The sequence below is a fragment of the Hippocampus guttulatus genome, chromosome 3, assembly GCF_054856545.1.
Source record: "Hippocampus guttulatus isolate MCC_2025c chromosome 3, RoL_Hgut_1.0, whole genome shotgun sequence".
Lineage (NCBI taxonomy): Eukaryota > Metazoa > Chordata > Actinopteri > Syngnathiformes > Syngnathidae > Hippocampus > Hippocampus guttulatus.
In genome coordinates this window covers 26,540,881-26,556,071 of record NC_141263.1, presented here as the reverse complement: position 1 = coordinate 26,556,071, position 15,191 = coordinate 26,540,881, and the positions used below count along the sequence as shown (strand labels likewise).

Genomic DNA, 15,191 nt, shown 5'->3' with positions numbered 1-15,191 from the left:
ACAAGGAAGAAAGCCACTTACTTCTGGGCTCAGGTGACTACTGAAAACCATTCACGGCAGGTAGCAGACATGTTTTGAACCATAATCAGACCTGGCAAGTTTTAGAAGCGACGAGCTAAATGTAGCGCACTTTTCAACACTTTATCCGCTGCAAGGTTGAGATTGACAAAGGTAGTCAGTTCCGATCCAGGGTCAAACTTTATTTCCGGTATAAAGAGAACTGATATTGCTTTATTTTTGTGATGCATTCCAGGACAAGAACTGTGAGTCAAAACTATTGGGGAGCAAAAGATTAAGGTTCTTCACCGCGTATGTTCATGGAAAGAATGTCGCAATGGCCGGTTTCTTCTGCGGCTTTAAAATGTCGAGTTAAAATTGAGATCAGGAGGAAAATTATTGCCATCGCTGTCTTCATTTGCATAATAACGCAGTCAGGGTTTTTTTTTTCAGTGGGGTGGCCACAGTGGCACAACACCTCAGCAAGAAGTGGCCAGAGGTCGCTGTTTTCATACCATCTTCAGTCAGGGTTTCACCACCATGGTTGCAATTGTGAGGGGGAAAAAAACTCATCAACCCACCCTGATCAATTATACAAAAAGAGATTTTTTTTTCAAAATAGTGTATCCTCATTATTTATTTATTTATTTAAATCAATTAAAAATGTTAACTTTTTTTTTTTTTTTACATTTGACATTTTCTCAGTAACAGATGCTTTGAAAATCAAATCATGGAATGGTGCAACCTTGCCAAATTGAAGGAAGAAAAAGTCAGATCAATAATTCAATTCATCCAAATGTATTCCTACACACTCACAGACTTGAATACATATTTCTAAACTGTTATCGTGATGCATCTGCACCCTCAGACTGCATGTTGAGCGGCGCATGGGTCAAATATGCTCCAGTGAGAATGACAACACAATCGATGCTTTTACGGCCTTTACCGGTGCTCGGGTTACTCTTTCCGAAAGTAACGTGGAGATTCGGTGGTCCGGACAGCGCCGCCGCCGGTCGCCATGGCAACGTGAGATCGTTCTCTTGGTGCCGGCCCTCGCATTAGATCATAGGTGAAAAGGTCTCGGGATCATGAAGCTACACTTCATAGATCCATGTTGATGATGAGTCAGCCAGACATCTGCTCGTAATTTTGCTGTCATTCTCCCTCTTGTATATCAAAGTCTCACCAATAAAACCACAGCGGTCTTTACAATGTCAAGATTTTTAGGAGCAAGAGGGAGGTGAGTGTCCAGGAAAGTGAGTCCGCACACTCTCCCTTTTTATATCACCGCGCTGCTTCAATCCTGTATATGGCGCGCCGAGGAATTTGTAAAAGCCCCATCTGTTGAAATCTTGAACTCATTCAGTGCCAGCCATTTACAGATGTTTTTATACCCTAAAAAAAAAAAAAAGCATATAAACGTGCCTGGGATCGAATGCCTGGATTCTTCAAAAACATTTTGTCACGACAATCGCTCTCGTTTGAGTTGAACACAGCTGGGAGCTGTGGCGGCATTCAAAGCTAAGAGTGCTCGCCGCTCAGGACATTTGTGATCTAATGCGACTGCGTTAATCGTTGAACGATGCAGATCGCATTTCGTTCCAAGCGTACCTTCACTCCAGACGTGGCTCTGCGCCAAACCTTGAAGGCAAAGCAAACTGCTGTGATTTTCTGTTGGATGAATTATCTTGTCATAAGCCACCTTTTTGCTGCATCTCTGCATCTGACACAGAGTTCACTGCCGGAAGACACCGGCGGGAGTCAATTAGCCAGCCTCAAAGAATCAAAGTTGGGTTTTTTTCCTCTCTTTGGATTGCAATACAACTTGTTGAATAGAAAGGAGCAAATTGACTGCACACGCTGCTTCTTTACGGTGACCCTGAATAGCAATTTTGTCTGGGCGCCGTTGGTGGAGTGGCTGGGTCTGTGCTTGAAAGAATCCAGGCAGTGCTTTGTTTGATTAATCTTTCCTGCGGAGTGATTCTTGTCTTCGAAGCAAAGACTGTGCCGTGTGTCTCTCCGTCCTCCGTCCATGGATGTCATTTTTAATTAGATGAAAGCATTTTTCAGAATGATGCATTGAGTGCCTCCCTTTGCAAAACGAGGTGGAAGGATTTTTTTTCAGATTCAGATTCAGAAAACTTTAGTTATCCCCATGGGGCAATTAGGACTTAACAGGCACGCTGTGCACAAGAAACATTAAAAACATGAAAATGACGGGATGACGGGGCTTGGTTGGTCTAGATCGGGAAGGAAAAGCTGTAAAAAACGATACGAGATCCGTGTCAAACTCACTTGTTACGAAGAAGTGATTTTTGGACCTTTTTTCAGCACAGCATTTCAGTTCAAGGAAAGAATTAAAAAAAAAAAGTGGCCCATATTTTGCCGAGCCCTTGGATTTTGTCCTCATCTTGGCTGCAGCTGCTTGCAGGACGAGCCTTCCTTCCTCTTATAGCCTCCCCTTGAAGCTCACCAGTGGGACCGAGTTAGTGTGTTCTGCCTACGCAGTCATCCATCGCCAAGTAGAAAAGTGACATCGGGTTACGGCCTGCGCGAGTTGATGGAAGCTGCCACCAAGTCTCAGCCAAAGCGCTGCTGGACAGACCCACATTCGTCCGTTCCCGAGAGAATTTCTGTCTCGCTGACATTCACTTAGGATAACACATGGACATCAAAACAGAGGTTATTTATTCATGAACATTTCCAGGAACAGTGTTTGCGCCTGGTTTTAGATTTCATTAGAAATGGACATGGGACTGTCACGGAGGTTTCGTCTTCATTACCGAGGTGAAGGCTTGAAATCAATGGTTGCCCTGGCCTCAGTGTCCAGCCCCTCCTTGTCCCTTCATGTCCTCTCCGGTGTAATGACATTTTTGTGCCGTGAGATGGCTGGGGTGTCCTACCTTGTCCTTCGTCAGGGATCGTTGATTTATTTATTTTTACGGTTAGCTATTTGGTTGGCTCCAATGTGGTCTACGTGGATTTGAAACAACCTTCTGTCTTTCTATTTTCTCAGACACAATTTCCACAGATTCTGAACAACATCTGATCCGAGATGCTTGAAATAGCCGTGGCCCAAATTTCCACATCGGTCGCACGAATGTCATGAAGGATCTTTATTGTGTATTGAGTGCTTCAAGAAATGCCACTTGATTGACTGGTGGTGGTCGGCGCAGCGATGCCCGTACCTCAATGAACAGTGAATTCTTGTGAACGTAGCAAATTTTAGGTTTTGTCTGGGTTTGTAAAACGTTCCAAACATGTTTGCATTTAGTTTTACTTCTCGGGAGTATTTCTGTCTCACTGACATTCACTTAGGATAACACATGGACACCTGTCTTTTGCAAACACTTTCCCAAACATTTGTGCGTTGTCTCTAAGCATCGCTAAAACACGCTAAAGTCGCCCATGATTTACGTGAATGCGACAAAAAACAGTACTTGCGTCAGCGTTATATTCAAGCGTGGGTCCAAGAATCATGCCTGCATCCCGCTCTGCAGGCATGACCCGCGCTTAATGCAACCATTGCATTTGTACAGTCACTCAAATGTAGACAAAATAACATGGGCATCTGATTGCTAGGCATCTCAGGCTGAGGTTAAAACATGAAAACATGTGAAAGCCATGTGGTTGCTCGGAGGGGTCGAGTAACATGAGCTCACAAAATGGCTCCAATTAAAGTCATGGATGAATTTGCTTGAATGATACGACTCACTGAGCGGCACGGTAGTCGACTGGTTAGCATGTCAGCCTCATGGTGCCGAGGTGCAGGGTTCGGCTCTGGCCTTCCTCTGTGGACTTCGCATGTTTTGCCTGCGTGGGTTTTCTCCGGGTACTTCGGTGTCTTCCCACATTCCAAAAACATGCGTAACAGGCTAATGGAACTCTCCAAATAGTCCCTGGTTGTGATTGTTGGTCTATGTGTGCCTTGCCTTTTAGCTAGCAACAGGTTCAGGGTGGACCTACTACCGGAAGACACCTCGGATAGGATTCAGCACGATCCTTGTGAGGAAAAGTGGATGAGAAAATGGACGGATAGATGGATACGACTCGCGTTACTCAGCAAGATGTTCAGTATGTCTTGCGTGATCTTGAGAACACTGCAGAAATCACTTGAGCTCCAAATCGGAGAACCATGGCGTTGGCGCCGTTGGAAAACCGTACTAAACCAATACGAAGTTTGTAGCGCCTCTCTCGGCTAAAAAGTCCGGATAGTCCCCAGATTTAAGTGGTTCACTTCCTGGCCCATACTTCAATACAAAATGAGTACCGATGTTTTTTGCGTAGAAGAGCAGGATGCTTTTGATGCTTGATGATTAGCGGCGGTTACAGCTCAGCACTCAACTTAAATCACAATGGCAATAATGTGGCTTCACGTTTTACCTCCGAGCGATCAATTCATCATATCGTTAATTAGAAGAAAGGGACGGCAATGAGAAGTTGAACTTGTTTTACTTTAATGCTGGCATTTCAAGGTCTTCCAACTCTCACAGGGATTCCTTCAAAGAACGCGGACCAGATTATAGCCTGGGACCTCTGGGATCACGATTTTCAAGACTAATCCCCTGAAGAATATCGTCATTTGCATGTGGGACAACGTGGATTTTACTGTCGTGCCTGATTTTCAAGTCAAAATGTCAGCTACACCCTCAGCCTTTATTTCAAACGGAAGACGCTCCTCTTTCCGAGGCCGGGTTGCTTTGAATGAACTTTGCATTGTGACGACTAATTGATACAATTGAGTAAAAATTGCACAAACCACAGACGCCAAACGACAGCACGTTGCTCCAACAAGGATAAATCTTCAACACGGCCTCCAGCCGAACATCTTTTATCAAATGAATCGTTGCATGAATTATTGATACTATCAGCCAATTACACGATGTGCAAAGGAGGATCTTAATTGCAAATCGCGCCATAAACTTCAACGTAAACAAAGAGTAGATCATCGTTAGATCCATAAAGCCATCCAAAGCTGAAAACAACATTATTAAGAATAATAATGCAAATATTCCGAATGGCCGATACGAAGGTAAACACATCATTTGTTTTATCTACGATGACAAAATGGTAATTATCATTTTGGCTCATCTCTTCACGGCCAAACTGGGAGAGGAGCGTAATGAGGACCTTGGAGACCGATGGAACCATTTGATGTTAGCTATGAGTTGTTGGCATTTGACTTAGCAAATACTTCACTGAACATAACCGCGAATTATGAATGGGAAGAGTTTGTGAGATGCTAAAATTTCTGGGAAATGAAGAATCGATGTGACCAATGTTCTTGGACAGGCTCACAAAAACTGCTTTGCCGTTGTTTGGCCTCAAGAAACTACAGCTTCTTATTTACTTTCAAACATAGTTTGTCGCCAATGTGTGCGCATTTTAACTTGACGTCTCCTCTTTCATCTATAATCAACAAAGCGTATGTAGGAAAAGTCATTGGAATTGCATGACTGTCCGTGTCTTATGTTATGTGTTGTTTGTTATTTTAGGTTTACTGGGCTGTCAAGCGCTTTGCTACAGCTGCAGCTGTTGTGAAAGCACGATCTCAATCAAGATGCATCTTATAGTACTCATACAAACTAACACAGCGTAACGAAGCAATCTACTCGCGTGCTGGACAAAAACTATTTATTTTTATTAAAAATACTCAAATTTAAAGTGATAAAAACCTTTGGGTTGACAACAAGATGTAACACAAGATCCTAGTACAAAAACGACTGTTTGGTGGTACCATTGCCTGTTCTAAACTCAAACCTGGACTTTCTTGTGACTGATTGTACAAAAAAGAAGTCTGCCTCATTTTCAGGACATCTCGTGTGCCATGGAACAATCGGTGTGGAATTTGTCTCTTATAACTGAAAGATTCGAAATGGCAGACGTGTGAATGAGTCCTCGGGGACGTGAAGTTGTAATCATTGGTCCTGAGGCCCAGAGAGAAAAAAAAAAAACAACTAATATACAAACACTATCTTTACACGCCTCACCTCAGGTAAAAAAAAAAGGAAAAAAAATCTGGGTGTTTTCTGGACTCTGAGCTCACTTTTATTACACATATTAAAAATGCAACAAAAAAATCGGTCTTTTGAAGAACATCGCCAAAGTCTGCCCTTTTCTCTCTCTCTGTCCAACACGGAGACAGTAACGCATGCTTTCATCTCCAATCGAATTGATTACTGTCATGCCTTGCTTTCTGGGTTTGCTTAAAAAAAAAAAAATTAATAAAATAAAAAGCATTTCATGTCTGCATTTACTACGGACTGGAAGGTGGGAGCATATTAGTCCAATTTTCAAATCTCTCCTTGTGTGTTTCGGGATTGATTTGAAAGTAGAATTGCTGGTGTTTCAATGTCTTCATGGTCGAGGACCTTGATATCTCTCCGAACCACTTTTACCGGATGAACTCTCGCGGGCTCTGACATCCTCCGGTATTGGCCTTTTTAATCATTCCAAAAGTCAGGACACACATTCACGGCGAGGGCACCGTTCCCGTTTTACGGCCCCCGTTTGTGGAAAAGCCTGCCTCAGGGCCTCAGAGACGCTTCATGTTTTAATGAAGACCTATTTAATGTATTTCTTATATTTATTCGTCTTGACTACTGTTTTAATTTCTTAAAATCTTATTCACGTGCTGCACTGAGATCTGCTTTTTTTTGGTGGTGCTGCACGGGGTTGGGGGGTGTAGGGGGGGGGGGGGGAACTTGGTAGCGATGGCGGCTCCTTGATATGGTTTTTCCGTCCGTGTCTGTGTGTATATGTGGTTGAGGATTTGAACTTTTTTTTTCTGACAACGGCATTTTACTTTAATAAGAGGACGGTTGTGATGAAAAATATCGGAAAGTAATTATCGTAAAATTTCAATTTTTTCGCATGGAGACTGTTTCGGAGAACTCCTGTGCACTTCCAGGGGCGGGGTCGCAGCTAAAAAGCTAAAAGGTCCACTGTTCTGCGGCCAAGAGGAAAATCACACTGCTCCCCCCTTCATGAATCTGAGATTTGACGTGTCGTCAAACCTTCCTTCCCAGCACCACGTAGACCTGACCGGCCAGGCTCAAGAGTGCTGCCCCCCCCCCCCCGCCCCCCTGTAATTGGAAAACACCCTTGTGTCCCCCTTCTAACCAAGGAGGACCACCAATCCAAAGATGCTGTTCACGATCGGCCATACGAGCGTCAACCAGGTATGGGGAAAGACGCGTGACGTCCCACATTCCAATAATATGCAAACTCAGTTAATTGAACACTCTAAATTGTGCCTAAGTGTAAGTGTGAGCGCGGATGGTTGTACGTCTCTGGGTGCCCTGCGATTGGCTGGCAACCGGTTCAGGGTGTCCCCCGTCTACTGCCCGAAGACAGCCGGGATAGGCTCCAGCATGCCCGTTGCGACCCTCGTGAGGATAAACAGATTAGAAAATGGATGGATGGACGGATGTACAACAAAAAAGGGAGCTGAAAACGTTGTTATGTAAAGTGACTAACTACAATATCGGCATGCATGAAAAAAATGCAGCATGCACATTTCAAACAAGCAGGTTATTAACATTTGGAGACAAACGCTTTGACTACATAACGAGACCTGTTTATCGCTGTAGCCTCTGACCATATTTTGTTATTCGGGGCATAGCATTGCTAAAAACAAATAATGTGGAGAATTCATTGTCACGGGTCTCCATGACTTAAGGTCTAATATGATCCAAATGATATTCCGCACAATGCCTTGTATCACGGTGGCTATAAGTACAAAATAACAGTGTTTTCTTTTTCCGACCGGTGCAAACGGCATTTTTATTCAAATAGCCTTTGGGTACTCACTGTGCAATTATACATCGGGGCATGTTTGATTGAAAACTGATAGAAATAGAAACTTGCATTTATTTATTTTACTGTGCCTTCAAATGAAGCTGCCATTATCATAAAGCCCTAATGGGGAGCAGTCAAGAGAGAGGAAAAAGAAGAAATCCATTCGAATAATGAGACCAAGCCAGCATATGTCTCGAGGTCTAAAAAGGAACACGCCGACCAATGTAGCAGACAGGATAACATCGATGAAAGAGCGAGAACCCTTCAATCCAAGCCGTCTGCCCATATCTTATTAAATACTCGTCACGGTAATTATTACTCATTCCATCAGGAGGCGGCATCTCCAAGTCTGACCAGACTCGCGTGAATACATTCGCTGAGAGTGTCTGGAAAAAGTCATTTGTGTCTCTCAGCTATATCGAATGAAAGCGACGAAATAACACCCCCCCCCCCCCCCCCCCCCTCCTCCCCGTGGCTTACCGTCAAACTTTTTATGGCTGGAAACAAATGTCGCTCTCATGTTGTGGCTCCTCTCCTCCACCAACTTCTCAAACTCCATCTTGCTCTGCTGGTTGAGCTTGTCTTCCATGTCGGATGTGCAGCAGGTGTATCCCTGAGGACAGACGCGCAGGTGCTCACCTGAGAGACAATAAAAAAGAAAAAAAAAACAACAACATTGTTTGTACATTCATCACAACCACTGCAGTCACTTTTTTTTTTCAAAGGCCTGCGCTGCGTCTTTGATCACAACACGAGGTTGTGATGTTTTGTTTTTGTTTGTTTTTTCCATTCCGTCAGATGAGGACTGTAACAAATTGCCAAGGATGAGCGACCTGCAAGTGCACATGCATTCTCGGCGGAGAATGACAGCACCAGCAATGGAGCGCAAATGAAAAGCGGTGCATTTATAAACTGTGGAGCTGGGGGGCTTATTTTTACAATCTTTGGTATGATACAAATTGTTTTGCGGGTGTGAACAAGCAAAATCAAGTAGACCAAAAGAAAAAAAAAAAGTCGCATCAGAAACATTAAAAGACCCACAATAATGGACTAAAATGTTTCTTTAATTGTGATGTTGAACAGCATATTTTTATGCTTTTTAAATCATGCTTCGACTGATTTTCAAGTTACCAAGTTGTCACGTGCACCGGGCGATGTCAAAGGACACCGAAACGCCCATCTTGACGCAGGGCGTTCAACCAAAGCCAGACTTAAATTCCTTATTGGCAAAAACCGATGTTATCCGTGTTCTTCCATTTAAGAGAGGGTGAGTGTGTAATAAAAGAATAAGGGTGACAAGGATAGATTTCATGTGTAATTTTAGAAGATTGAATAGCGAGGCAATCCTTTCAACAATAATTATGACTCGAGATGGAATATATTGAGATGATCATCATCAAAGTGTGAAAATTATTACAGCAATTAAATAAGAAAAATGACAAGAATCCATTTATGCCCCCCGCCCCCCATTTTCATTGTTGGTTTAAAAAAAAGAGATTACAGTGCTTCCAATTGGAACCTCACGGCAACAATGGCGAAACTGCAGAAAATCAATATTTGAAGATTTGACCCACCCCCCCCCCAAAAAAAACAACTCCTGTGGAAAATGGAAATATAAACGCATCTTCGGCCAAATCCTGTTCAAGTCTCGATGGCGTGCAGGCCTGTCTGTTCTGTTCTACTTGACTGTGTTGCACCAAAGATGGAATTGGAAAGCAAGCTGTCAATAGCAGCAAGCTCACAGCATATCTGACTCGAAAACTCCCGTTTGAGGTAGAAGATGAAGCGCTCTCTCTTTAATTTTTTTTTTTTTATGTCATCATAATGACCAGCTCTTGCAGCGCATGGACAGTTTCTTCATTTTGAAAAGCGGAACCTTCCTCAAAAGCAGAGCCTCTCAAAGTCCCGCCGTTCTATTTTTATGGAATATAAATGCTTGACATTCCTTTTTTGATACTGACAGAGAGGATCGTGTGATTTGAGGTCTTATTCGTCAGATCGACCGCGATACCGGCGGATAAAAACACAATGAAAAATAGAGGTGGCGCTGGGTGAGAAATAAAGATGACAACTTTGCGGATTTCACTCATCACGGGTTCTTTTCGGAACGTAACCTCACGCGATAAACGGGGGGAGATTACCGTAACGCCAGAAAGAAGTCGCGTGTCGCTTTTTTGGTTTTCTTTTAAAGTCACTAGAAGGGGTCTGAAAACTCGCTAAATATTGCGAGAAAGTCGCAAAGTTGGCAAGTCAGCTCAGATCGGTTTCGGCTCACCCAAATGAGGACAAGGAATGGATGAAGGTTTCGTGCAACGGAACGAAATGTACTCCATGAATTATAGCCCTCGATTAATTGTCACCCCACAGTGCCGTTACAAATTAAAATTAGTCGATAGACTTCATGTAATGCGCTCCTATTGCAGCTTCATCTGTCTGTATGGCACATTTTCTGTTCTACGCATGACCTGCTGCTTCAGATGTCTCAGTCCGGTGCAAAAAACGACATGCACACTCCCGCAAGATCGTTCTGACTAATTTGAAGCGCACGTGTGCCACGTGATCGCGTCCCACACCGGCGCACCTGCAGACGGAAAAGTCATTTGCAGAGGAAACAAGCAGACTTGCTTTTGATGAGCCATTGTCATGCTCCGCCACGATTTACCTTTGCTCCTCCAAAGTGATCAGACGTGCCGTGATTGCGCCCTCGTCCGCGGCCCCCTTATCCAAATGGTCTTTTTCTACTTCACACTGCAGCGCATGAAATCGGCGGTTGATTCGGACACGCACGGGCGACCGCGTGTTTTCCTTCCATATGCAATAACCGTGCGCCAAGGTCTGTGACAATTTGTCTCCTGGAAAAGTATGCCGACAGTAGTCGGCATTGCGTTACCTGGATTCAAAAGAAATCCCAAATTCCTTTTATTTATTTATTTTGACTTACAGGTATATTCAGCACATTGCGCCACGGTTTGAGTGTTGATGTTCATTATTATGACCGTACTGTGCCATGGTGTCGAATGACATTACACAAGTGGTAACAGTTTGTACCGTTTTGGTGACACAGCGTCGACCGAGTTAACTTCATAAAGGAAGAACTTTTGATGCGGCTCTCGTTTTGGATCATTATCCGTTATGTTGCGGCGCCGCATATAAATTTTTTATGATCCGTGTGAGGACATGCAAGTTCACGGATGATATTCCGCTGAAGAATTCACCCGTCATTAAAAAACCAAATCCCGGTTGATTGGCCAAGAACGGTACGGAAACCGGAGCAGCATCGACGGGTGAAATGGCAAAGTGGGACGGTGCCCGGAATACAACGCCGGCATCTGTCAAAACGCTTTGCCAAATGGTGACTGTGACCACGTTTCTCACTCTGCACTCGTGTTCGTCCAAAGTGGCCCCCACACATTTCGTTGCTACAGATTGAATATGATCCGTCAGTTCTGTATTTGGGTGTTTTGAGTTTACAAAAGAACAAGCAGTGGCGGTGTGGGAGGGTGTTCAGTTCAATTTCAATGAGTGAGCATGAAAGACAAACTGGATAGAAGTCTTTCGCTTGAGTGACAACGCTGACGGCAGTGTCAATGGATTCAAAGAAGATGGACATGTTATGTCAGGACTGCCGCCTCTGTTTCTCCGCCAGCCGACACAGATTTATCTTTAGCAGAAGCTTTGCCGGCATCACCTACATTTCATCTGTGTTACACTCTTTACTTAATCCGGAGTCATGTGATTATGAAGCTATTTTAGTTTGATAGTTAAGGCCATTCTAATCTCTCTTTCTTTCGCTCTCTCTCGATTTATTCCACCGTAGAGAGCTACGGTGGAATAAATCGTTCCTCAGAAATCATGAAACAACTCCCAATGCTATTATTATTATTATTTTATTTTTATTTCATTTTTAAAATCTGAAGTAGTTTTTGAAGCGGAAGGGACAAGCCTTTTACGGGCTGAACCACTGCTGCGCACTTCATATAATCATAAACCTTTACAAAGTTTGCTGCTGTGACAAGAAAATACAATCATAACAATAACAAAAAGTGGCTTTTATTCCCATGCGTGATAATGGACAGTGTGATTAAGTCCCACAAGGATTCATTAGTCTACCTGGCCAAAGGGCAACAAGCAGATGTTCCTCACCATCTGGTCTGTCCCTTGACCACTCTTGTCTGCATTCATAAAGGGAACATTTTCTGCATGCCAATGATTTTAGCAGACCCTGAGGTCAACCGATAAACCACAATCTAGTTTTAGGCCGCTAAAATTGTTTGTAAAAACGTTGTTTGATAGCCACTTCTAAAGCACTGGTACTGACAACAAAGATAATGATAGATCATGAGTCATTCTGCAATTTATTCACGTTCATTCGTTTCAAACTGTGTATTCTACGGCACAACAAATGTAGAATAAATTAAAATAACAGAGTGAACTACTAATAAATGGACCAAGAAGGAACAATAAATACATTATTATAAAAAACAATAATGTAAACAGAATCTTTTTGAAGTTATGATCCCACGTACGGCGTTAGCATCATTGCTACTCGCAAAAGATGACACGATGGACTGCTTCTTTCATCAGGTTAATTATTTTTATCCAGGCCTGGGACGACAGAACCCTTTTCACCCCCAACCCCACCAAAACAAACAAACAAACAAAAACATCTGAACATGTTGGTATGGCCCCCGACAAACCCGACAGTTTATCACATGGCCCCTGTAGACAATTGACTGGCCAATCCGGCCGGTCTAGCGGAAAAATTAACTTTAATCTTTACTTGACTCTAATGGGGCGCACAGTCAAATGTGAAATGGCCGTAATTGTGTGATTTGAAGAATTGCTCGTTATTTTTATGAAACACATGGGCTTCTGGTATGCGACTGGACATGTTAGATGTGACAATTTTTCTCACTTGGCAGCAATTTTATCATCAGCTGACATTCATAATTATAGTGCTGTAATGATTGGACTATATAGTCGAGCTTAAAATGGATTCTGAGGCTCAGCACCAATTAAAAGGTTGACACTGTTGTCTGTGAAATGTGTGACTCAAGCGCAATTGGGTGTGTGTGTGTGTGGGGGGGGGGGGGGGGGTTCACTCATGACATTTGAAAACAAAAACAAATGAATACTTGACACCTTTGCCTCCGAGCTATAAGAAGGGAAAAACCATCATAAAAAAAAGATAGCCTATTAAAAAATATATCCGAACAACGTTTGAACATTTTCGCTGAAAGTTCACTTGAAGTGGAGCAACAATGAAGACTGTGAATAAAGACTAGCGGTCAAAACAAAGTGCAAGGCTAAAAACGGAAAGTAGCTCATTGCCAATTAGAAAGGCTGAGGTCTGCGCAACAAGAGACTTTGTTCAACCACTGGCTCAGGTTAGCTGGGGGTTGGTAAAATCAACTTGATAACACGCAAACAGCAATCGGGGTGAGTGATTTGTGAGTGTTACTTTAAGCTGAAGTTATTTTTGGGGCAGGGTCTACACGCTTGTTCATGCTTATTGACATACCGTCTAGAAAATTCAAAGCCAAGACCATAAATGTCCATTCATCCATTTTCTGTGGCGCTTATCCTAATAAAGCAGTAATGACGGGGCCTCCCCAGAAGCTTTGAGTGCAATCGGATTCTTGACAGTTATCCTCTCGTCGATAAATGAACTCATAAAGATTGAGTTTTTATAAGCGAGTGTTATACATATGCCTTATGGGCCATTATTACTTGTCAACAGAAATGCAAGAAGTGGAAGGAAACCCAATTACTGCGCTAAATCACATCTGTCGGCATGTTGAAGTGTGTGTGTGTGGGGGCGGGGGGGATGCATCAGGAGTGATTGATCTCCGTGCCGCTTTGCCATCTGGATCGCCTCTCCATCACCCACATCACCCGCTTTCAACCGATTCCACCGGGGCTTGAGACCCGAATTGAATGTGTCCAAATAAGATGGCACAGATAACTCCCACCGTTGCTCCTGCCATATGTTTACCACCCTCGGAGGGTGCTGAAGGAATTCCCCCCCCCCCCCCCCCCCCCACTTTCAAGTAACTTCCAGGCCTGAATTTTTCTGACGTTATTGTCAACTCACATAAGTGCTGGACGTCTCTGAAAAGAGGTCACGTTTGTTGTGTGCTTACTTAAAGGGGAACTAAACACATTCCGGGGTGGGACCTAACGAATATGTAGAGGTTTAATATGAGTTGGTTCATCGTTACAAAGAGCAGTTGCTAACGGTCTATTTTGCTTTCACCTAAAATGGCTATTGGAAGTGATAACGAGTATAGGCGTTACATAAATGTTCATAATGTCTGTACTTATACATCGTAGTTGGCGGCCATTTTATTGGTTACAAGGCACTACCGTTAGAACGTACAGATTCGCTATCTACCTTGAGGGTCGACTGTATTCTCTTCTTTTTTAAATTGTGTTTGGTTCCCTTATAAAGTAATCATTTAGCCAACGCCTTCATGTGGTTGCCACGTGTTTTCCCGTCAGACTCGTCTTCCAGTACACATTTTGTAGAATTTCCCCAAAGATGAGGAATGCTCGAAGCATTTCATTTTGCATCCGTCAGACTCTCTGGTGAAAAGCGTGGCCTAAATGAGATATTATTACTCATTTGGGGAAAAGGATGAAAAGGCACACTCTGTATGGCACAATTTCACTTGCGACTGAAGCAATGTTCATGGGCATCCTGCAGTATTCTAACAATCTTCTAGGAGATTGCGTGCATGATATTACAAGTCACGCTCAAGCAACGAAATGACATGAACATAAACTTAGCCCTGAATGTGATGCAAATATCATTGTCCGACCCAATAAAAACACGCCGAAAACATGGAAATGATGAATTATGGCAGCGTAAATGTTTGTATCAGTGTTCCTATAGAATGACAATTTACATTCAACAGCCTCGAGTCTCTTTTATTGCAATTCCTCTCAGAGTTTCCGCCATTCGGCTCAATTGCTTGACATTATCTTGGCTCTTGAGGACAACGCACATCCGGAGGTTAGACTCATGCTGGTGTACGACTGAGGTCTAAACATAACAGCTGGTGGTCTGAAGAGCCTGAGGTAGAGCCCCAGGGTGGGAGATGACCAGCCCACTCATTTACCAATTCAAACGGGAGACGGGAGACAGCAGGATCCTGGGAGAAGCAATCCTTGGCTCTAATTCAAATTCCAGCAGGAGCCAAAGGACAAAAATGTGCCAACGGCAAGCAAAAAGTAAAATATTTCATTCGCCGCTGAAACATTTCTTACATTTTCCAAATGAATCGTTGGGACGAGATGAGTGTGCAACATTTCATCACTTAAGACAACACTTTGATTTTCTTTTTTTTTTACATGACTCACATTTTTCCGCTCTAAATATTAATTCATGAGAT

The 15,191-nt window shown here is 43.2% G+C and overlaps 1 protein-coding gene across 1 annotated transcript in view; it reads right to left on the bottom strand.

Moving 5' to 3' along the window:
* The window catches only part of LOC147208017 (glypican-6-like), a 71,075-nt gene that overhangs the window by 46,101 nt on the left and 9,783 nt on the right, over window positions 1-15,191 (bottom strand). The window contains exon 2 of the mRNA XM_086107761.1: window positions 8,278-8,436. Within this exon, the coding sequence (XP_085963887.1) occupies window positions 8,278-8,436 (159 nt within the window). The remainder of the gene's footprint in view (window positions 1-8,277; window positions 8,437-15,191) is intronic.